Genomic DNA, 25,663 nt, shown 5'->3' on the forward strand with positions numbered 1-25,663 from the left:
TATTCAAAACCTGTAATAGCGCAAAGCGAACGATTTCTACAACATAAAATTATAAACTCATTAGTCTTGCAATGCATACATCCAATTTGGCGCAATGCAGTTTACAACCAGCCAATTACAAAATCGGGTACTTTTCTAACCGTTTCTCTGGGCCAATAAGGATCTACGTTACATTGGCTTAGTTGAAGCTCATCTCATTACACCACTGTGGTCATACTTGATCAAAAGTAAGAGCTATCAAATTGACAATGTATATCCATTTCAAATATTGTATGTTCACCGCTTCGATAGACTGAAATAATGGGCGCGTCTGCTTCTCATCAAACAGAATCCACAATGACTTTGTTGTTTGATGAGTAACAGGGGACGGTGCTAGGCAATTTCAGTGAGTGCAGTGATCAATATAAAGCGAATAGATTATTATATTCTGACGCATTTGTGGTGTGCAGTTTTAAGATTGGCAGGTTCGTCGGAGGGGGGTGAAGAAAGATGTCACTTCGCGGAGCGATATAGTGCAAATGAGGCCACATCGGCAGTGACGCGGTCCCTAGTGTTTCCGGGCAACTTCGCAGAGAAGGGACTGAATACCTCTAGCGAATTGTTTTTCAGCACTAAACAACGATACATACGTTGGACACAGTTGGTTTGCCAGCCACGAGGGGGACGTTGACTATTTAGTCATTGAAATTGTCGAAGTGCGAAGAATAAAATGGTGAGTATAGCCACCGTTTTGCTAGCTAGCTTGCTGCACTCATTCAACCCACAGACAAAGCCAAGCGTATGCTATCTCGCTAACATACATTCGTATTGGGTTCGAGCAACGCCTATAGTTATAACGAGCTCGCTATCCGTAAACTAGCAAGCTAAATAAGGTGTGACTGAAAAAAGTTTTGTCGGTCTGGCAGCTCAACTGTTGATATCACCACCTGACCGGGCTGTTGGCTTGACGTTGGAATGCAATAACTTGCAGTTGGCCAAGCTCATACGGAGTTATGACAGACAATATAAGAACATGCTTGATTGTGGTCACGTATTCCTTGCCAAGGCAAAACGTATGAGGCATGGCTATCTGATTAACGTTAGCCATGGTTAATTTAACATACTGTTAGCTAGTTAAGGTCATTGGTTTCGCTTATCGGGGTTGGGGGTACTAATGGTGAGTGGGCGTGGTGGTTAAGGCAGAAGCATAGCGCTGTTTGATGTAATAAAACCCAAACACACTGCTAATTGAATTAACTTAATCGGTAGTATTAGTTGGCTGCTTAGTTAGCCATCTAAATAATTGTTTTCATTCAACGCTAGCTATGTAGGCATGAGCCAGTTCATTTGTATTTTGCAATGAACAATGCCGAGATTGTACTGTCCCAAGGCAAGCTGATAGCTTGTGCGCAACAAGCGAACCTATGTTGTCATGTTTCCAATTACATAGCTAGCTGGCAATATTATATAGCTAGTAATACTTGTTGTGCCTCGTTTTGTTGCGCAAATTGAGATGGCGATGCGATATTTGAGTCTTTCGTCATGGTGTTGCGTATTGCACCACCACGTTGATCCGCAGTCTGCTGTTCGTGAATGATCTTCGTTGCCACCCCTTCTTTCTCGCCCCTCTACCACACGCATTCCTCCCCTCTGCATTGAACCACATGGTTGGTGCAGTATACTGACACGGGATCCGCAGTGCATGCTTCTGCAAAAAATGGGAAAGAGACTCTAAAAGACCTTGTGACAAACAAAGGCTTGTCCTCGTATGCTCTGCTTTATCCCTCATAATTGCTGTTTTGCGCAACGAAAGTAAGGCCTTGGAGCTAAATCTATTATTCATGGTGGGTTTGTTTTGCACCAAAGGATAAGACACAATTGCAAATCTGAATATCTTGCCATCTGCCCCCCAAAATGAGGCAGCACCACTTTACCACCACAGTGGATATGGAATGAACAGCCTTTAACCAGGACTGTACATAATCACACAGTATAGTAACGTTACATGGGATCTCAATACTGCTCAAATGCAACACTGTTTTCCTGAGCCATTTGGTGTTTGACACGGCCTTGTAAATGCTCCTCAACCACTGCTTGATTCCTCCACCCTCTGCGTGGATAGAATGCGCTGCAGTCTGCTTGCTGCCCTTTCCTTCCCCCTCTCATCCTGATGACTCACTGAGATAGAGCAAAGCACGTGTCCTAGGCTAAATTCTTTAACTGTAATGAACATGTGCAAAACAGAATCATATGATTTTTTTGTTGTATTTTTGCCCCTTTTCGTGATATCCAATTGGCAGTTAGTCTTATCTTATTGCTGCAACTCCCCTACGGACTCGGGAGAGGCAACGGTCGAGAGCCATGTGTTCTCTGAAACGCGTCCCTGCCAAGCCCCACTGCTTCTTGACACACTGCTCGCTTAACCTGTAGGCCAGAAGCACCAATGTGTCGGAGGAAACACTGTCTGTGTGCCCCTTTCTGTCGGCTACGTGCACACTTTCACTGGTATGCACACTTTCACTCAAGCAATAAATTATATATGTATGATGACGAAGACCCACAAAAAGCAACATCGGTGGTAAGAGTCAGTGTGCTACATTGGCGACCCTGTTCGTGCCGCTCTAATTATAGCAGGCGTACTGAGGTGTATTTATACCCAACCCTCATCACACTTCCTCAGCCTGAAATGTGCTGGTTGTCTGACTCACAGGCCTGATAAGACCTCGTCCTCAACTGATGGTCTCAGACTTCGCTCGTTCTGATATTTCTTTATTTTAATGGATTATGTGTGTATTTATTTTTTGCTAGGTATTACCGCACCGTTGTAGCTAGAAACACAAGCATTTCCATGCACCTACAAATCTGTGTATGATACTAATAGACCTTGATTTGATTTGAAATGTTATGTACTAGATACAGGTCTAATTGGCAGGAAACCGCTAACTGGCCTGAAATTAGTGACCATGTTGACATACGCACAATATTCCGTATAGTAGCTCATATCCTGCTTAAGGTCTTATTTGGGATAAGCTGTTTAGATGCACATTTTGATATCCCACTCACGAGTATCCCTGTATCCATGACTGAACAGAATATTCATATGGGTTAAATGGAATCCTAACAGAAATATGGACACTGATTGTAGGCCTATATCTTCTCACGTCTGGCTTAATATAATAAAGTGCATTCGGGAAGTATTCAGACCCTTGACTTTTTCCACATTTTGTTACGTTACAGCCTTATTCTAAAAGGGATTGAATTAATTGTTTCCCCTCAATCTACACACAATACTCCTTAATGACAAGGCGAAAACAGGTTTTTAGACATTTTTGCAAATGTATTGAAAATAAAAAACAGAACTAACTTATTTACATAGACTACCGTACAAAAGTTTGGGTCACTTAGAAATGTCCTTGTTTTGAAAGAGAACCATTTTTTGTTAAAATAACATAAAATTGATCAGAAATAAAGTGTAGACATTGTTAATGTTGTAAATGACTTATAGCTGGAAATTATAAGATTATTATCTTTTGTTTGATGGGTGTATAGAGGCCCATTATCAGCAACCATCACTCCTGTGTTCCACTGGCACGTTGTGTTAGCTAATCCAAGTTTATCATTTTAAAAGGCTAATTGATCATTAGAAAACCATTTTGCAATTGTTAGCACAGCTGAAAACTATTTGTCTGATTAAAGAATCAATAAAACTGGCCTTCTTTAGACTAGTTGAGTATCTGGAGTATCTGGAGCATCAGCATTTGTGGGTTCAACTACAGGCTCAAAATGGCCAGAAACAAAGACTTTTCTTCTGAAACTCGTCAGTTTATTCTTGTTCTGAGAAATGAAGGCTATTCCATGTGAGAAATTACCAAGAAACTGAAGATCTCGTACAACGCTGTGTACTACTCCCTTCACAGAACAGCGCAAACTGGCTCTAACCAGAATAGAAAGAGGAGTGGGAGGCCCCGGTGCACAACTGAGCACGAGGACAAGTACATTTGAGTGTCTAATTTGAGAAACCGACGCCTCACAAGTTCTCAACTGGAAGCTTCATTAAATACTACCTGCAAAACACCCGTCTCAATGTCAACAGTGCAGAGTTGACTCCGGGATGCTGGCCTTCTAGTTGCAAAGAAAAGCCATATTTCAGACTGGCCAATAAAAAGAAAAAATTAAGACAGGCAAAAGAACAGACACTGGACAGAGGAAGATAGTAAAATGTTATGGACAGACAAATCAACGTTTGAGGTGTTTGGATCACAAAGAAGAACATTTGTGAGATGCAGAAAAAATGAAAAGATGCTGGAGGAGTGTTTGACGCCATCTGTCAAGCATGGTCGAGGCAATGTGATGGTCTGGGGGTGCTTTAGTGTTGGTAAAGTGGGAGATTTGTACAGGGTTAAAGCCTTCCTCCTTCAAGATCCCCGTCACTCCATTTTGCAACGCCATGCAATACCCTGTGGACGGTACTTAATTGGAGCTAATTTCCTCCTACAACAGGACAATGACCCAAAGCACAGCTCCAAACTATGCAATAATTATTTAGGGAGGAAGCAGTCAGCTGGTTTTCTGTCTATAATGGAGTGGCCAGCACAGTCACTGGATCTCAACCCTTGACCGTATGGTATGTAAGAAGTGCCCATCAAGCCAATCCAACTTGTGAAAGGTGCTTCAGGAAGCATGGGGTGAAATCTCTTCAGATTACCTCGACAAATTGACAAATAGAATGTCAAAGGGTGTAAGGCTGTAGTTGCTGCACATGGAGGAATCTTTGACGAAAGCAAAGTTTGAAGGACACAATTACTATTTCAATTTTAAAAAATCATTATTTTGAACCTTGTCAACGTCTTGGCTATATTTCATATATGTTTTCATGGAAAACAAGGACATTTCTAAGTGACCCCAAACTTTTGAACGGTTGTGTAAGTATTCAGACCCTTTTGCTATGAGACTCAAAATTCAGCTCAGGTGCATCCTGTTTCCTCCATTGATCATCCTTGATGTTTCTACAACTTGATTGGAGTCCACCTGTGGTAAATTCAATTGATTGGACTTGATTTGGAAAGGCACACACCTCTCTTTATAAAACATCCCACAGTTGACAGTGCATGTAAGAGCAAAAACCAAGCCATGAGGTCAAAGGAATTGTCCGTAGAGCTCCGAGACAGGATTGTGTCGAGGCACAGATCTGGGGAAGGGTACCAAAAAATGAAAGGAGTTTGGAACCACCAAACTGTGTTCTAATACCCATACTACATACTTAATGAGTATATACTATTAGTTAATTGTAGTATACTGTAAACGGTAGCATTTCAGTTGAGCGTACTAGAGCTTTGTCTGTCTACTGGAAGTTGATGCTGTTGCAATTCAACATCTTGCTAGCTTGTTAGCTAAACATTTTACGATTTCGGGTGTGTTCGTAAATTCAGTCTGGAGTGCCAGAGTGCGCTCTGGGTGTTCATAAATCCAGAGCGATGTCATTTTGTCTGTTCGTGTTTCACTCTTGGAGCATTCAGAGCACACACTGGCCGAAGGGTAGGGTTGATCTGAGCGTTCAACAGCAGTCAATCACCCAAGCGATCTACTTCCAGACACAAATGAGAGAACACTTTACTCTGACTATTTTACTCACCCTAGCAGAGCTGGTTATACTGAGCGTTAGTGACTAACTGTGCTGCTGGCAAAAATTAATGTTTTTTTTTTTTTGCTGACACTGGCCATATTCAACGGGTGTCGAGCGTTCGTAAATTTTGCAGTTACTCTGTTCAAGAATGCTCTAAAATCGGAGTAGATGGCCAGAATTAACAATGTCCATTGACATGCACAACGACAATACCACTTAGCTAAGAATGATGTGAATAATCAAGTCAAACGTTGCGTAGTTAGTTAATATACTGCTTGGCAAGTTCGAGGTATTAGTAACCAACTAACGTTAGGTAACTAGCTAACATACTGCTGTAATGCTTTGCCGTTCGTAATAATAATAATAATAATAATAATTTCTAGGGCAAATAAATAAATCACTCCCCCCCCATCGATAACGATAATTATCACGATACTAATCATTGTTTAAAAGGTGCATATCTGCTTCAAACTCAAGAATGCCTGAACAAACTGTGGTTAGAGCGATGGGGCAGTAACCTAAAGGTTGCTATATCGAATGCCTGAACAAACTGTGGTTAGAGCGATGGGGCAGTAACCTAAAGGTTGCTATATCGAATCCCTGAGCTGACAAGGTAAACATCTGTCGTTCTACCCCTGAACAAAGCAGTTAACCCACTGTTCCCTGATAGGCCGTCATTGTAAATAAGTTGTTATTAACTGACTTGCCTAGTTAAAGGTTACATTTAAAAATATATATATTTGAGCAAACAAAATTATACTTGAAGGAAAATTGTTCCATGTTTGCGGCCAGGGAGCACGTACCTGGGGTCAATTAAATTGATAAGCCTCTTGAAACCTTCCTCTTTGACTGTGTTAATTGGTAGCATGTCCTTAGCAATGCAATGCATAATAGCATTTGTGATGTCTTTTTGATGTTTGCTTGTAGGGCATAAATGCTGTCAGTGTTGACTGCTTTGGGCAAACATCCCAAGATTGGCTGATGCTTGAGGGGCGTTTATCAATACGGTGGCGCAAACTCAAACTTCCTGCATGTTCCAAAGAGTGATTTTGCTTTAGATGTTGAAAAAGGTTTGTCGTACTACCAGACTTCGTTGCCACCTGTCTACGGCACAATTTGCACTGAACATTTGTCGGACTTCAAAAAGCCAAACCACTTCCAAATTACTGAAACAGTTTAACCCTTATCAATAATTTCTTTGTTGGAAGCTGCTCCTTCTCCATGGCTATCACTGCCACTGTTTTTGCCTACATCACTCATTTTTGGTGGTTAATAGTGGCTACTCCATAACTCGAGGTGCTAAGTGGTTTTTAGTGGGCTATACCTCTCCACATGCATATTGTCACTTCTCCGCACGTTCCTGCTGCTCCTAGTTATTCTATATCGACGTTTTTATATCGTTAATCTAAACGTTTTTATATCGTTATTGAGGGAAGAATTTACCTCCAATTATTGATATTGATTTATTGAACAGCCCTAATAATTTCTGCCATTTTCTTCAAATCTGAAAATGTTGTGAAGCCATGCCCATTTTCTGATTAATTGCATTATGGTCCTTAAAAGCACAAATAGGGTACACTTCATGTATACTTCGTATTTTGGCGAATTTAGTACGACATACAGGACCTTTTGGCATACTATGACCAAGAAGCATAATATATACTCAATTCACAAATTACTGCGGTTAGTATGTGTATTCAAACTCAATTCTTCCTAGAGTTGCCCGCCCGGCCAAACTGAGTAATTGGGGGAGAAAGGCTTTTGTCAGGGAGGTGACAGAGAACCCGATGGTCACTCTGACAGAGCTCCAGAGTTGCTCTGTGGAGATGGTTGCCCTTCTGGAAGGTTCTCCCATCTCTGCAGCACTCTACCAATCAGATCTTTATGGTAGAGTGACCAGACGGAAGCCTCTCCTCAGTAAAAGGCACATGACAGCACATTTGGAATGGATGATAGCTGGAACCATCCCTAAGGTAAAGCATGGTGGTGGCAGCATCATGCTGTGGGGTTGTTTTTCAGCGGCAGGGACTGGGAGACTAGTCAGGATCGAAGGAAAGATGAAGGGAGCATAGTATTGCGAGATCCTTGATGAAAACCTGCTCCAGAGCCCTCAGGACCTCAGGCTGGTGCGAAGGTTCACCTTCCAACAAGACAATGACGCTTAGCAAACAGCCAAGACGACTCAGGAGTGGCTTTGGGGTAAATCTCAATGTCCTTGAGTGGCCCAGCCAGACCCGAGCCCGGACTTGAACCCGATCGAACATCTCTGAAGCTCCCCACCCAACCTGACTACGCTTGAGTGGGTCTGCAGAGGAGGAGGAAAAACTCCCCAAATACAGGTGTGCCAAGCTTGTAGCGTTATCCCCAAGACTACTCGCTGTAATCACTGCCAAAGGTGCTTCAACAAAGTACTGAGTAAAGGGTCTGAATACTTATGTAAATGTCATTTCAGGTTTAAAAAAATAAATAATTTTTTTAACCTTAACTAGGCAAATCAGTTAAGAACAAATTCTTATTTTCAATGACGGCCTAAGAACAGGGGTTCACTGCCTTGTTCAGGGGCAGAACGACATATTTTTACCTTGTCAGCTCGGGGATTCGATCTTGCAACCTTTCGGTTACTAGTCCGATGCTCTATCCACTAGGCAACCTGTCGTGCAAAAATGTCTAAACCTGTTTTTGCTTGGTCATTATGGGGTATTGTGTGTACATTCGATGCGGAAGGGGGAAGCAATTTAATTATTTTGAGACTAAGGCTGTAACAAAATGTGGAAAAAGTCAAGGGGTCTGAATACTTTCTGAATGCAATGTATTAAACTGATCAAATGAACCATTGTATTTCTGTTCAAAATGTATCAAGACTGCCCAAATGTGCCCAATTTGTTTATTAAGAACAACTGTGCACTCTCCTCAAACAATAACATTATTTCACTGTAATATCCTGGGAAATGTTCTTGTTACTTACAACCTCATGCTAATCGCATTAGCCTACGTTTGCTCAACTGTCCCGCAGGGGACCCACCAATCCTGAAGATAATACTTAAAACGTTGCACATATACTACTGCTTCTAGTGGCCAAAATCTAAATTGCACCTGGGCTGGAATACTACATGATGGCCTTTCTCTTGGATTACAAAGATGATTGTATTATCTTTTACCAGATCTATTGTGTGTTATTCTCCTACATTCCTTTCCCATTTCCACAAACTTCAAAGGGTTTCCTTTCAAATGGTACCAATAATATGCATATCCTTGCTTTAGGGCCTGAGCTACAGGCAGTTAGATTTGGGTATGTCATTTTAGGTGAAAATTGAAAAAAAGGGGCCAGTCCTTAAATCAACTCCTGCAAAATTATGCATTTCTTGCAGTAAAATTTATATAATGTTAATTTTGACTCGAGCAGGAGTGGAGAAATTGTTTTTCTTTCTTTCAGCATCTCTTGAGACATGTTATCTTGACACGTATGCAAGCACACAGTATTTCAACCACATAAAATATACAACTGAAGACATTCATTGTTTTCTCAACTTTTAATTACCTTAGAATCGATCAAACTGATTACATTTTGCACAGGACCAATCGTTCCACTGTTTTGGAACCCCCCCGGTCCCTAAACAAAACAGACAACTTTATTGGTGTTAACTAGATTACTAATGCATCCATTCTATGTAAGACATTATTCTGGTGAGCTCTACTGTGTTTAGTCTAGATACATGCACCTTCTCTTCTGTCACAGCCTTAACTACAGTTGACAAACAAATGGCCTACCAAATGTCAAATTATAAGCAGAAACTTAGGGGTGAAAGTGTGGAATATCAGCAAAATGAATTATGGTGGATCTAACTGTGGGGAGCCTACTTTTTTGAAGTGATTTGTTTGACAGAGGAAAACATCACTCAACACCCATGATATTTGGAACTGAGCCTGCGCAAACCACAAAACAACCGTAAACGGCATAAGATGTTTTACATGCCACAGTATCCTGTCTTAATATTGTCATATTTCTCAACCAGGACCTGATATGTTCATACAGTACCAGCCAAAAGTTTGGACAAACCTACTCGTTCCAGGGTTTCTCATTCTTTTCACTATTATTCTACAATGTAAACGTTTTTGTAAAGACATCAAAACTATGAAATAACACATGGAATCATGTAGTAACCAAAAAAGTGTTTAACAAATCAACATATTTGAGATTCTTCAAAGTAGCCACCCTTTGCCTTAATGACAGCTTTGCACATGATTGGCATTCTCTCAACCAGCTTCATGAGTCACCTGGAATGCATTTCAATTAATAGGTGTGCCTTGTTAAAAGTTAATTTGTGGAATTTCTTTCCTTAAAGTGTTTGAGCCAATCAGTTGTGTTGTGACCAAGGTATAGGGCTATCTACTGGTGTACAGTGTATATAGCCCTTTTTGGTAAAAAAAACAAGTCCATATTATGGCAAGAACAGCTCAAATAAGCAAAGAGAAACGACGGTACATCATTACTTTAAGACATGAAGGTCAGTCAATCTGGAAAAGTTCAAACATTGAAATGTTTTTCAAGTGTAGTCACAAAAACCTAGCGCTATGATGATCCTGGCTCTCATGAGGACCACCACAGGAAAGGAATACCCAGAGTTACCTCTGCTGCAGAGGATAAGTTCATTAGTTGCCAGCCTCAGAAATTGCAGACCACATAAATGCTTCAGAGTTCAAGTAACAGACACATCTCAACAGTTCAGAGGAGACTGTGGGAATCAGGCCTTCATGGTCGAATTGCTGCAAAGAAACCACTACTAAAGGACACCAATAAGAAGAGACTTGCTTGAGCTAAGAAACACGAGCAATGAACATTTAGACCGGTGGGAATCTATCCAAATTTGAGTCCTTTTGCGATGCAGAGTAGGTAAACGGATGATCTCCGCGTGTGTGGTGCCCACCGTGAAGCATAGAGGTGTGGGTGTGCTTTGCTGGTGACACTGTTGGGATTTATTTAGAATTCAAGGCACAATTAACCAGCATGGCTCAACAGCATCTGCAGCGATATGCCATCCCATCTGGTTTGCGCTTAGTCCCATCATTTTGTTTTTCAACAGGACAATGACCCAACCTCCAGGCTGTGTAAGGGCTATTTGACCAAGGAGAGTGATGGAGTGCTGCATCAGATGACCTGGCCTCCACAATCACCCAACCTGAACCCAGTTGAGATGGTTTGGGATGAGTTGGACCGCGGAGTGAAGAAAAATCAGCCAACAAGACCTCAGCATATGTGGGAACTCCTTCAAGACTATTGGAAAAGCATTCTGGGTGCTGCTGGTTGAGAGAATTATTCTACTGTAGAAAATAGTAAAAATAAAGAAGCTCTTGAGTCTGTGTGTCCAGACTTAAATGGTACTGTATGCGTCAACTCAAAAACAGAATACTTGAGTATCCCGAATAATAATGGTATAACGGTGTGCATGTAAACATGTGTAGGAACAACATTATGCTACTCCTGTGAGCACTGAGGTTATAGGGGTGAAAGTATCACTGTCATCTCATCTGGCATCATGTGAATCCAGTGGGGCAGGTATGGTTACACACAGGAGTAAAAGAGCAGCCATTAGGTGATTGTGGCTTAATTTACCTCAGGCTATAATATGTTTGGGGCCGTGGACAACTCTCACTCTTGCTTCCTCTCGTCTTCACAGGCTGACCAACTGACTGAGGAGCAGATTGCTGGTGAGTACAATCCCTAACCCCGAACAGTGAGGTTCTGTCCTTTCAAAGCTCTTCAATCCAATCCCAGTTAGTCAAAGTGATTTGAGTTCTTGTCGGTTGGCCAGATAGTGTGGGTGCTTAGAGTCATGGATCCTCATGGTAGTGGCCAACATTTAGGCTACTCTGCCTGTTAGTTTGTACTGCTGCTGCTAATCTTGTACCTACCATTCTTAGTAAGAGGTGTTTTTTTTCTCTTTTTCTTCATCTGCACAGATCTAAAAATTGGGTGAAATCAGTATGTTGAACGCATCCTGGGAAATTGCCCTTAGCTGTCCAGTTCTCTCACATCAGTGCAGATGAAGGAAAGGAGACAAGGATAGAAAGACCATGTAGACTATTGACGTAGCCAATATAGGCATTTCCACCAATCCCATACTGTTCTCTGTTTGCTTATTCAGAGTTCAAGGAGGCATTCTCACTGTTCGACAAGGACGGCGATGGCACCATCACCACCAAGGAGCTGGGCACTGTCATGCGCTCTCTGGGACAAAACCCTACTGAGGCAGAGCTACAGGACATGATCAACGAGGTGGACGCCGATGGTAAGATTAGAGAGATGTGTACAATGACACACACACACTGACGTGCTGACACGCATGCACAAGTATGGTCAGAACCTAACAAGGCTGACCCCTTTCACATAGTGGATGAATGGTGACACACACACACTGCATAATTACTGGCCCTTAACTGCTAGGCTACCTGCTGTCCGACCTGGATGGCACCATGGCTCTGGTTTCATGGTGGATCGCATTTCAACCATCCATTGTTTCCAACCACAAGAGGCTCACCCATAGAGTTGGAGGACTCTAGATGGATAAAACCCGTTTTTGGCATGGACATAGCTCGCCAGCTTGTAGTCCTAAAACTAGAAATTACTTTTTTGGTTCGCTCAGCCATTCTTATGGTGGAAATGAATGGGGTTTTGGGATAAATGCAGATAATAAGGTAATAAGGTCAACACAGGCTTAGGGGATCTTATACATTTTCATCAGTCAGTTAACATGACAGTAAACATTTTGAAGCCTGTATGTGCTTGTTTTTGATTACATAAATGCTTCCAAATTCACAAAAGGTGATGTTAGCTGATGATGATTCTCATAAATAAAGGTAAAGGTTTTTAAAAACTTATTTTTTTTAACTAGACAAGTTGTTGTGTATTGATATTCTAGTTTTGTCCCTTTAGGGCACCTGTAACTTTGCTTACCTTTGCTTACCTACGTTGAAGTGCTTGGAATGTTCTTCCTGTGAAATGCATTTAACAATGCCCACGTTAATTTCTACTCCCGTCTCATGTCCTGTTAGTTCTATAAGTAATACAGTGTGCTATACAACAACTGGCGACGAGGAAGAAACGTTCTCACGTTTGTGCTCATCTTTGGCAGAAAGTCTGAGTTAAATTTGTTTTAAAAAATTTGCCGTAGAAAGACGCAAACAAAACGCGGAGCTAGCCAGTCGCGTGATGCTAGCAAGCTTTTGATGTCACGGCAACGAGATCCCCGAGGGATATGAAGAGTTTTGCTGCGGGAGAAAGTGAAGTCGGCGTGAGTTAAAAGAAAGAAAAGGGGTCTGGGACCATCTGAAAAGTGTGAGAAAGAAAAATAAACCAAAAATGTCTGCATTGATTGGAAATATAGGAACATTTGAATCTGTGGAACAATGGAGTTCTTACACAGAATGTTGAAGTTCTTTGTGTTGGCAAATGGAATTAAAGCAGAAGTCGTTGTGCCAACATTTTTGACTGTTATGGGAGGAAAAACATGCAATCTACTGCGCAGCCTAGTAATGCCTGAAAAACAAGGTGATAAATCATATCATGAAATTGTGGCTACCTTTTTAAAAGGACATTATTCTCCCAAACCACTGATAATCGCAGAGAGATTCTGGTTTCATAAGAGAAATCAAGATGAGAGGGAATCAATCTCAGGCTGTATTGAAACAACTTATCTGAATACTGTAAATTTGGGAGATCAATGAGTGACACTATACGTGATAGGTTAGTGTGTGGCATGCGCAGCGAGGCAATCCAGAAACGCCTTTTAGACTGAGAGTGACTTAACATTGCAGAGAGCAATAGAAGTGAGTACGTCAATGGAAATGGCAAATAAAGACACACAACAGCTAAGTGCTTCGACTAAAGTGCATAAGGTGTCTACGTGGTTAAAAAACAAGGCAGGAGGTGGGAAGCCATGCTGTCACTGTGGGAAACCAGGTCACCAAGCAGAGGAGTGTTGGTGCAAAGACTTACACTGCAGAAGTTGTGGAAAAATGGGTCACATTGAACGTGCAGAGAAAAACAAAAAGACATAATCAAACAAAAGTACTGAACAAAGGAAAAGGGACTTCAGGAAGTTCAAAAAGAAAGTGCATAAAATGAAGGGGAGAATCTTTGCATGTTATGTCCATTTCAGACAATGGATACGGCTAATGGGTGACACCGCTACTAGATGGAAACGCAGTACGGATGCAAGTGGACACTGGAGCAGCCATATCTTTGCTGTCTGAGGCTGTATACAAGGAGAACCTACATCCCCTCACACTACAGCCCACAGATGACGCTGAAAACGCACACTGGTGAGATGGTTCCAGTGAGAGGAAGCGTGATTGTTACAGTGGAGCACAACAAACCGAAGGTAAAGCTACCACTCTACATTGTGAAAGGCAACCATCCAGCATTGCTAGGACGCACATGGCTGGACAAGATCAAATTCAACTGGCAGGAAATTCTCATGGTTGCAAAAGAGGACACAAACCTACAACGGATATTGAGGAAACATGCGGATGTGTTCAAAAGAGACCTTGGCAGTATGAAGGACATAACAGTTAAACTGACCGTGAAACCAGACAGCAAGCCAAAATGCTTCAAAGCTAGACCTGTCCCATACGCCATAAAACCAGATGTTGAAATTGAGCTAAACAGACTAGTCGAGAGTGGAGTATTGGATCCAGGGAATGTTAGTGAATGGGCGACACCCATTGTTCATGTCGTGAAAAAAGATGGATCACTCAGACTGACTCTGTGGTGATTTCAAAGTCACCATTAACCCAGTCTTGACTGCTGAAAAATATCCACTACCCCTCATTGACATCCTCTTTTCTGGTTTAGCTGGAGGACAAACATTCAGTAAGATAGGCCTGACATAAGTCTACAGATGCATGTGGACCAAGAGTCACAAGAACTGTTGACCATAGTGACTCACAAAGGACTGTACAGATACCGGAGGCTTCCTTTTGGAATCACCTCAGCTCCGGCCTTGTTTCAGTGAGCTATGGACCAGATACTGAGCGGGCTCACTGGGGTCCAATGTTACCTCGATGATCTACTCATGACCGGCAAAGACGAGCAGGAGCACCTGAGAAACCTGAACGCTACACTACAGAGATTGGAGGCGTACGGTCTGAGGGTCCAGAAGGACACCTGCAAGTTTTTCCGGCCTTCTGTTGAATACCTTGGCCACGTCATCGACAGTTCGAAGGTGAAGGCCGTTGCGGAAGCTCCATCCCCACAGAACGTGAGTCAGCTGAGATCATTCTTAGGACTACTGACATACTACGCAAAGTGTGTGCCAAACCTAGCTAACATGTTAAAGCCACTGCATGAACTTTTGAACAAAACCAAACAGTGGAAGTGGACAGACAGATGTGAAGAGGCCTTCAAGAAAGTGAAAACAGCCTTAGCTCAGTCAGAGGCCCTAACCCACTTCAACCCCAACTTGCCATTACAGTTGGCATGTGGTGCATCGCCTTATGGCGTTGGTGCAGTTGTCTCTCACATCATGCCATCAGGTGAAGAAAGGCCAATTGCTTTCGCATCACGGACCTTAAGTAAAGCCGAGAGCAATTATGCACAGAGCGTGAAGCACTAGCCATTGTGTTTGGAGTTAGGGTTAGAACAGAAATTTCATCAGTTTCTGTTTGGCCGACGATTCACACTGCTGACGGACCATAGACCCCTCACCTACATCTTTGGTCTCCACACCGGCATTCCGTTGCGTGCAGCTAACCGCATGCAGCGATGGGCGTTATTGTTATCTGCTCACCAGTACGATATCAAGTACAGAAGTTCTGAGCAGCACTGCAATGCAGACGGCCTCTCAAGACTTCCCTTACCTGTCGCACACACTGAGCACTCCCAGGCTGAAATCTTTTACTCCAAGGAAGTGACAACTCTCCAGTTACATCTGTCCAAGTGAAAAGGTTCACCCACACTGATCCAGTGATGTCTGATGTCTGCCATGATGAAAAGCACTCAGCAGAGAGAACCATCAAAGAGCTACGGTCAATCTTCAGTCTTTGCTACAATCAAAGTGGCACCTGCGTCAGCCATGATGAAAAGACCGCTTGCACGTGACTCGACCTCCAAAGACGAAACAGGTTGTACAGACACAACAGCGAGCACAGGTGGAGAGACGGAGCAACGCAAAAGACAGAAGCTTCATGGCTGGAGAGCGAGTTCTTGCTCGGAACTACTGCAAAGGTCCAAAGTGGATACCAGCCACAGTGGTCGCACAAACAGGGCCTGTGTCCTACACAGTTCACACACCGGAAAACATCATCTGGAGGAGACACGTGGATCAACTGTTGCCATGAACCAACCTCAGAGATGACTCATGTCAAGCGACAAACCAGGATCAGCTACTGGAGACCTACCATGACTACGAGCCATCACCTGAACATCCACTGCAGCAACCTACAAATGTGGAAAGTGCTCCAGTCTCCAGAGTGCATACGCAGGGTACTGTTGCACCCCTGTCTGGGCATACACCATCACCACTCAGACTCAGAGATAATGAGACTGTAGACTCGCCTGTACGTCGTCATTACCCTGCAAGAGAAAGACGACCCTCTGACAGGTTGACTATTTAGTTCAGACTAACCTCAGACATTGGGGCAGAATACACCCCAGGGTTAAGTCTGGGGACTGAGGTAGTCTACCCTCTTTCCCTAGTTTGGAAAAGGTTATTCTGAAAAGTTAATTTATTTACATTAAGAGAACTTATGTTAAAAAGAAAACACTAGGCAAAACAGTGAATATTTACTTTTTCCTTATGAGTCATCAAAGGTAAAGGGGGAGGAATATGTTGTGTATTGATATTCTAGTTTTGTCCCTTTAGGGCACCTGTATCCCCCCCTAGCTTACCTACGTTGAAATGTTTGGAATGTTCTTCCTTTGAAACGCATTAAGCAATGCCCACGTTAATTTCTACTCATGTCCTGTCCTTATATTAGTTGTATAAGTAATACAGTGTGCTATACAACACAAGTCAGTTAAGACTTACTCCGGCCAAAACCTGGACGACGCAAGGCCCTATGGGCACTCCCAATCACGGCTGGATGTGACTCAGCCTGGATTCGAAACCGGGGACTATAGTGATGCCATTGAGGGCTTCCACCATTTTTAAAGTAGTCAACTGGGTGGGAATTCCATATGTGTTATGGAATGATCACATGATTCCATCAAGAGGGATCAGTCAATGAATTATACTCATGAGCAAACATTCCATAACTGTCGGTGGTAGTAAATCGGCAACCTTGGCTTTTATATCTGTTCAAACAACACATCTAGGCAGTAGTTTGCAACCTTTGTTTGTTTGCCAACTCATAGACTTAATTGAAGAAGAAAATGGATTACTTAGAAATGGACATTACCTCAATGGTGCTACCCGTGTACTCAGATGCCAAGATGATATCTCTCTTTGGGCGCATTCCAGAATGTACTGACAAATTTCAACACAGCTCATTATGAAATAAAGTGTGTGTGTGTGTGTGCACAAACATAAAATGAAGATGGTCTTGTTCGTCCTTAGGTAACGGGACAATCGACTTCCCAGAGTTCCTGACAATGATGGCGAGGAAGATGAAGGACACAGACAGCGAGGAGGAAATCAGAGAAGCCTTCAGAGTCTTTGATAAGGTACGTATGCTCCACACCGTCCCCTTTGATTGTTGTACTCCGTCAATTGGAAATGTGCTTCGTGTTTTGAGCCATTATGATTGTCTGTTTTAGATTTTTGTGCTTAGAATTGTGGAAATGTATCACATACTTGTGAAAATTGCACCAAAGTGATTGAACAAAAACTAACACTTCATGTTCTGAGAATGTGACGTTGAAAGTGGGATGGACTACTGCGCCTCTGCCATCCTGATGTTATGTAATCCAGTGTTTGTCGTCATCGTTATGTCTTAACTGTGTTGCTGAGAGGAGGGCTTTGTCTGTTGGGAGCGGAGTATAACGTTACCCACATGCAGGATGGGGGCTTATTGCAGTGCAGAAATCTGAGTCACAAGCTAATGGGGAGCGCTCATTGCCTGGGCTTATATTTCTCCGTGCAGCCTGGAATAATGCAACCCCTTTTTAAACAGAGCCATGTGATTTTGGGTGTGTGGACTTAAATTTAGTGTGTATTGCGGTTGGTTGTTTGCACCCTCATTGACGGATCGTATGTGACTGGTGTGATTGTGTCAGGCATTGTTTTTGTTGGACATTTGTGCAACAGTCCTGAAGGGCCTTGGTTACTGCTACAATGCCAGTTTGCTAGGGCACCAGTCTGTCAGCATCCCCCTACTCTGTTTATTATCTCTCCCTCTGTGGCTCTTGAGTCTTGGCGGAGCTAGAGCCAGAGATCAGGCTTGGGCTGGTTGAGCAGACGGACCAGAGCCATGCATATCTCTGGCTGTCACACAGATGGGGCAGCCAGGGACCATGTTCATATGCCAGCAGACCAGATAAACCCGGGCTCTATTCAGAAGATGGACATGTCACTGATCGTTCTGATAGAAAAGCCTTGTTTAAACCTGTCAGAATGAGATCAGGTCAAAGTACTGTATGTAAGAGCCTTCTCTCTTTGCCTATTGAATGAGCCTGTTCTCCCTGTAGGATGGGAATGGCTACATCAGTGCGGCAGAGCTGCGTCACGTCATGACCAACCTCGGGGAGAAGCTCACAGACGAGGAGGTGGACGAGATGATCCGCGAGGCCGACATTGACGGAGACGGACAGGTCAACTATGAAGGTGAGCTCAACGTCCTTCCCCTCTCCCATTTGTGTGTTTGCAGATATAAAGGAAACGGATAGGTGGAAGCTCCCCGTAGCCTGTTGCAAGCCAAGGTGGCGCTAAATATCACCGTATTTCCAAGACTTCTCTGGTACCTTCCGATCTGCGAAAACCAGAGGGCTAAAGATTCTCTTAAAACCTCCACCTCCTTGTCCTCCTTTTTCCTCCTCTCTCTCCCTCTTCCTGCTCCTCCTCTCAGATCTACTGTGAGTTCACTGAAGTTTGTCTTTCCACTGTTGCCCCTGTCAGTTGTGCCTTATTTCTCTTTGCTTTGATGCTGAAAGTAAAGGCAATAAAATGAGTTATACATAACACGCTTAATGAATCACTGCTCATTGAATTCAAAATAGTATTGAAGACCTTGATTCCTCATGTTACTTTGTTCCAATAATCTTATTAATGTGCCATAATCATTGTTAACAGAATGCCCTTTATTCTTGTGGATTTCTTCTCATTTTTTTCTCTCCCTGTTTTGTTCTGCCTTGCAGAGTTTGTGCAGATGATGACAGCCAAGTGAAGTAGACTGTGCTCTCACACATTTCTCTCTTACATTGCTTGTCCTCCTAAGATCACGCTGTCTTTAAGAAAACAAAACAATAATCAAGCCAAAATGTAAAACTCAAAATGATTCAATGTACAAAATTATTTAATAAAAAAACAAATCCATGTACTTCTAGGATATCTGTTTTAAGAGTAACTGCAGATGAATCCTTAACAGAAGTTAATGGACCAAGCTTTAACGAGGCATGAGGCCCTTACTCCAGAGTAAGATCCTTGGGAGTCTCCCAGATGCCGAAGAAATTTGAGGAAAGGGCAACACGGACGAGGGATAGGAATCCATGCCCCCCCCCCATTGCCCTCAGAACAGCTTCAATTCGTCGGGCATGGACTCTACAAGGTGTCGAAAGCGTTCCATAGGGATGCTGGCCCATGTTGACTCCAATGCTTCCCACAGTTGTCAAGTTGGCTGGATGTCCTTTGGGTGGTGGACCATGGTTGATGCACACAGGAGCGTGAAAATCACAGCAGTATTGCAGTTCTTGACATACTCAAACTGGTGCGCCTGGCACCTACTACCATACTCCCTTCAAAGGCACTTACATCTTTTGTTTTGCCCTCTGAATAGCACACATACACAATCCATGTCTCAAGGCTTAAAAATCATTTTTTAAACCTGTCTCTTCCCCTTTAACAACTTGCATCAATAAGGGATCATAGCTTTCACCTGGTCAGTCTATATCATGGAAAGAGCAGGTGTCCCTAATGTTTTGTACTCTCGGTGTGTAATATACACATGTATGTAAAAATGCTAACAGTTGGTGCAAGAATTACAGTGGGAAAGGTTGCTTTGGTGCTCGGTTGAGGAGAGAATTCACCCATTCCTAAGGGGTTGTGCGGAGTTGATAGAAAAGCACTGGTTGATTGGTTGGTTTTCATTGTATTTTGCAATGTTTCGGCAGGCTGTTGTCTTTCGTTCTCAAACGAGGCTTTTAATTTCCCAGCACCACTGACATATGGCATAGGAGTACCGAGATGTACAGTTTCAGAATGTTGATTATGGTAGTACACTTTGAGAGCATTGCTGTGAAGATATTCTCTTTCATATATCCTGATACAAATATGAATGTCATTCTTTTTAAATGTATGTTAACGTATAAATGAATTACACATTTTGGTCACCCAAATATATATATTAGTGTATCGTAAACTTTGCATGACCTATTGTTGATATAGAATGACCTGTGAAATGTGCCATAATACTCTAAAGCCTCAACCTGGCAAGAAAACTTAGTAAATTAGAACATATTATGAATATACAGTATAAGCTATATACAGTACATACCTATTTGCACTTTGGTGTAAACCGTATATTTGAACTGTAAAAAATGTTCTGTAAAAAAGACAATGCTGCTGCTAGAACAACTAATTTGTCTCTTGCTCCTGTGGATTTGTTAGATCCTCATGTTGTCGTCAAGTGTTCGTCTTTTATCCGTGCTCCGCTTGCTGTTCTGCTGAACAGATTATATATTCACTAATATATTTATTTTTGTCAGTGAGTTGAAAAACTAAATCAGTTTGACGGGTATAAATTAGGGGTTGCATTTTTTATTATTTGGGGTTGAGTGAAAGGAATGCTAGGAGAGGTACTGAATCGTTGCGTGAAAGACAACTTGTGGACTAAAACTATCTGGCTAGCTTTTACTGGTTGGTTAACTTTGCTCTACAGGTTGGAAAAGACACATGGTTAAGGACTGTTAAACCTCTGGAGGTAGTGTACAAATTTAAAGATGTGAAATATTAATGTTTGCCATGAATAAATACATTTACTGAACTTCACTGAGTGTCTCCTTGTCCTGCGTAATACTTCATATGCAATTTTTATTTTTCACTTTTTGTTAAAAAAAAAAAAAGCTAACTAGCATTTTAGTTATTTGGAGTGTGGAAGAAACTTCAACTCCGTTCAGTTAGTGTGTGTGTACACCCTTTGAGATTGGGTAAGAGAAAGTCACCCTGGCCTCCGTAAGAGGAGCTATATTTGGTGGCTCATGGGATTGCCACAGGAGCCTTTGGTAATCCGGGTCAGTCAGGTTCATGACATCTCACCCCTGTAACTCCAAATGCCTCCCAAGTCTGACCCACACATGCTTCTGCGGTGACGGGCAGGGACAGCCAATGGAATCAATCATATCTGCAGCCCGTTGGATGTGATTGGGTGTTGGCTAATATCTTATGTTATAGTACAGTAAGTAGCTCAGGTACATTTAATTAGTAATCTGAGGACCACTCAGCTGGAAAGCTATAACCCCCTTTACTGTACGTCAACTGCCTAAATATAATCTATGGCAGTTGTATATAACACATGATCATAACTGGGCAAGGCGCCTGTGTAAGAGCAGTTAACTACAATTTATGTAGAGATATTACATTACTGCACTAGTACTACAATAACTTTGCTGATATTTAGGAGCAAACTTGTTCTTCAAGCGTGTTCCGTGAATTTACAGAGTAAAAGGTTGTATTAGTCTGGTGTATTAGTGCCTCCCCTACTGGTAGAGAATAGCCTCTGTTATATGATATGCTTACAACTACAGCAGACCGGAAGGAACCAAATAACCAACAAGTCGCTGGATCGAACACCCGAGCCAACAAGATGTAATAATAAACAAAACTTTTTACTTTTTACTGCCATCTAGTGTTTGTGCACAAGTATAATTGATCTCTCCTGATGACCCAGATAGAATCATGTGATCTCTTCCATAACACATAGGAAGTCCCACCCAGTTGACTACTTTAAAATGGTGAAAGTGCCAAGTTCTATGGGTGGCTTGGACCTGCCCAATATCAGGTTCTATCAGTGGTGTGCCCACCTCTATTTGGTTAGACATTGAGACTTCTCTTTCAAAATACCCCTTACAGGATATTTTATTTTTCAGAAGAATCCCATTACACTTAACACACTCAAAGTATGGAGGTCAGTTCAACGCTTCCTGGGAAGGTCCAAACTAACCTCTGCTCTTACCCCAATTCTTAACAACCCAGATTTTAGTCCAGGATTGCTGGATGCTGGCTTTAACTTTTGGCTCAATAAGGGCATACGCAGACTAAATGACTTATTCCTGATCAGATGCTATTGTCATTTGAGCAGATGGTCGAGAAATATCGACTCCCAAAGCAGGACTTTTTCCGCTTCCTACAAGTAAGACATATTCCGAAGAGCACCACCTTAATTGGTAACCCTGATATGTCTTTCATTGAAAGAATGCTTTTTTTCCCACAAAGGAAAATGTCTGTAAGTCTGTTTTATGATGCTTTAAAGTCCTTTTCTGCTGTCAACACACAGGGTGAAACAAGTGTGGGAGAAAGAATTGTCTGTTACTATTGACGAAGAGATGTGGGAGGACATTTGGAGATATGCAAAAACAATATCTATATGTAATCGTACTAGAGCAATCCAATTAAGAATAATACACAGATTGCATATATCCCCAAATCGCAGACATGCTTTTAGCCCCACTTCCTCTTCCCCTCAGTGTCTTAATTGCAAAACTGATACAGGCACCCTAACACATTGTTTATGGTCATGTACCAAAATACAAAGATACTGGTCTGGTGTTCTGTAAGAAATTGAAAAGATCTTAGGGGTTGATCTAGAATTGGATCCAGTTTCTTTCCTGTTGGGTCTCCCTAGTAGGCATGTTACTTCTGTGGGTAAGAGGAGGCTTTACAACATCCTTACCTTCGCAGCAAGGAAAAACATCCTCTTACAGTGGATTAGTGATAAGGTTCCTCTATTAAATATTGGCATAAGATACTATTTGAATGGGTGCCACTGGAATATCTGACATGTACATTGCATTCTAAAACAGACCAGTTCTACAAAGTATGGGAACCTTATCTAAATTACCTAGAACCTGAGGTATCAGCTATTATGCTGCAAGGATTCTCTTAGAATGGCGGGGATCTATGTATTTCAGAACTACACTGTACGTTCCATGTGTGGAACCTAACTTATTGGTTTAAACTGAGCTTTTTTGTTTAATTTCTGTTTGTAAGTTTGTTTAAAATGTATGTATTGAGAGACGCGATGATGGGGATGGGGTGAGAGAACCATCGAGCAGGAAGAGGAAAATGGTGTACGTATGTATGGGTGTGTGTGTGTGGGTATGTATGTATGTATGTATATGCATATATATGTGTAAGTGAGTGCTGTTTTTTTTCTTCTTTTGTTGCTTTGTCTCTGTTGTTTTATCTCTTAATATGGGTGAAAATTGTGAATTTCTAATAAATACTGTTACAAAAAAAACAAATGGTGAAAGCCCTCAATGGCAATGTCCATGCCAAAGCAGGTTTTATCCATAAAGAGTCCTCTGTCTAACTCTGTGTTGCCCTCACCTTTTCAAAGATGTGTGGAGGCCAAAATGGCCCTATGTGATGCTCTGGGTGTAGTTTCACATATCCTCACTAGGTGATACTGTATCGTTGTCTTGGAATCTGCTAAGAAGTATTTGTCAGCTGATAAACGTCCCTTTTTCAGGACCCTGTCTTTCAAAAATAATTCTTAAAAATCCAAATAACTTCACAGATCTTCATTGTAAAGGGTTTAAACACTGTTTCCCGTGTTTGTTCAATGAACCATAAACAATTAATGAACATGCATGCACCTGTGGAACGGTTGTTAAGACACTAACAGCTTACAGACGGTAGGCAATTAAGGTCACAGTAATGAAAACTTAAGACACTAAAAGAGGCCTTTCTACTGACTCTGAAAAACACCAAAAGAAAGATGCCCAGGGTCCCTGCTCATCTGTGTGAACGTGCCTTAGGCATGCTGCAAGGAGGCATGAGGACTGCAGATGTGGCCAGGGCAATGAATTGCAATGTCCGTACTGTGAGACACCTAAGACAGCGCTACAGGGAGACAGGACAGACAGCTGATCGTCTTCGCAGTGGCAGACCATGTGTAACAACACCTGCACAGGATCGGTACATCTAAACATCACACCTGCGGGACAGGTACAGGATGGCAACAACAACTGCCCGAGTTACACCAGGAACGCACAATCTCTCCATCAGTGCTCACACTGTCCTCAAGAGGCTGAGAGAGGCTGTACTGAGGGCTTGAAGGCCTGTTGTAAAGCAGGTCCTCACCAGACATCACTGGCAATGTCGCCTATGGGCAAAAACCCACCGTCCCTGGACCAGACAGGACTGGCAAAAAGTGCTCTGCACTAATGAGTCAAGGTTTTGTCTCACCAGGGGTGATGGTCGGATTCACGTTTATCGTCAAAAGAATGAGTGTTATACCGAGGCCTGTACTCTGGAGCGGGATCGATATGGGGGTGGAGGGTCTTTCATTGTCTGAGGCGGTGTGTCACAGCTTCATCGGACTGAGCTTGTTGTCATGGCAGGCAATCTCAACGCTGTGCGTTACAGGGAAGACATCCTCCTCCCTCATGTGGTAGCCTTCCTGCAGGCTCATCCTGACATGACCCTCCAGCATACAATGCCACCAGCCATAATGCTCGTTCTGTGCGTGATTTCCTGCAAGACAGGAATGTTCTGTCATGGCCAGCAAAGAGCCCGGATCTCAATCCGATTGAACACGTCTGGGACCTGTTGGATCGGAGGGTGAGGGCTAGGGCCATTCCCCCCAGAATTGTCCCGGAACTTGCAGGTGCCTTGGTGGGAGAGTGGGGTAACATCTCACAGCAAATCTGGTGCAGTCCATGAGGAGATGCACTGCAGTACTTAATGCAGCTAGTGGCCACACCAGAGACTGACTGTTACTTTTGATTTTGACCCCCACCTTTGTTCAGGGACACATTATTCCATTTATGTAAGTCACATGTCTGTGGAACTTGTTCAGTTTATGTCTCAGTTGTTGAACTTATGTTAATACAAATATTTACACGTGTTAAGTTTGCTGAAAATAAATGCAGTTGACAGTGGGAGGACGTTTCTTTTTTTAGTTATAGAATGTTTAGACATTTAAAGCCCCCATGCAGTTGAAAATATATATTTGTAATCATCACTGTATGTTTATTGCATGAAAATAAGTACCAATTAAACATTTGGACACACCTACTCATTGAAAGATTTTTCTTTATTTTTACTATTTTCTACATTGTCGAATAATAGTGAAGACATCAAAACTATGAAATAACACATATGGAATCATGTAGTAACCAAAGAATTATCTCAACCAGCTTCATGAGGTAGTCACCTGGAATGCATTTCAATTAACAGGTGTGCCTTGTCAGTTAATCAGTAGTGTTGTGACAAGGTAGGAGTGGTATACAGAAGATAGCCCTATTTGGTAAAAGACAAAGTCCATATTATGGCAAGAACAGCTCAAATAAGCAAAGAGAAATGACAGTCCATCATTATTTTAAGACATGAAGGTCAGTCAATCTGGAACATTTCAAGACATTTTAAAGTTTCTTTAAGTGCAAGTCTCAAAAACCATCAAGCGCTGTGAAGGAAGACCCAGTTAACTGCACCTCAGATTGCAGCCCAAATGAAAGCTTCACAGAGTTCAAGTAACAAACACGTCTCAACATCAACTGTTCAGAGGAGACTGCGTGAATCGGGCCTTCATGGTTGAATTGCTGCAAAGAAGCCCCTACTAAAGGACACCAATAAGAAGAAGATACTTGCTTGAGCCAAGAAACATGAGCAATGGACATTAGACTGGTGGAAATATGTCCTTTGGTCTGATGAGTTCAGATTTGAGATTTTTGGTTTCAACCGCCATGTCTTT

General features: G+C 42.3%; 1 protein-coding gene across 1 annotated transcript; it reads left to right on the top strand.

The window, feature by feature from the left end:
- Positions 1-301: 301 nt before the first annotated feature.
- On the top strand, positions 302-19,015 carry LOC112266669 (calmodulin-1). Its single transcript, XM_024444350.2, has 6 exons — positions 302-712; positions 11,278-11,308; positions 11,746-11,889; positions 17,155-17,261; positions 18,225-18,360; positions 18,891-19,015. Exons 1-6 carry the CDS (start codon positions 710-712, stop codon positions 18,917-18,919), a joined length of 450 nt encoding a protein of 149 aa, XP_024300118.1. The 5' UTR covers positions 302-709; the 3' UTR covers positions 18,920-19,015.
- Positions 19,016-25,663: the final 6,648 nt, after the last annotated feature.

Source organism: Oncorhynchus tshawytscha, linkage group LG14 (assembly GCF_018296145.1).
Source record: "Oncorhynchus tshawytscha isolate Ot180627B linkage group LG14, Otsh_v2.0, whole genome shotgun sequence".
Lineage (NCBI taxonomy): Eukaryota > Metazoa > Chordata > Actinopteri > Salmoniformes > Salmonidae > Oncorhynchus > Oncorhynchus tshawytscha.

Excerpts from the sequence above, each read along its gene's own strand:
- LOC112266669 (XM_024444350.2), top strand. Across the intron at positions 11,890-17,154 it reads CAACGAGGTGGACGCCGATG|GTAACGGGACAATCGACTTC; the intron begins GTAAGATTAGAG and ends GTTCGTCCTTAG. Across the intron at positions 18,361-18,890 it reads CGGACAGGTCAACTATGAAG|AGTTTGTGCAGATGATGACA; the intron begins GTGAGCTCAACG and ends TCTGCCTTGCAG.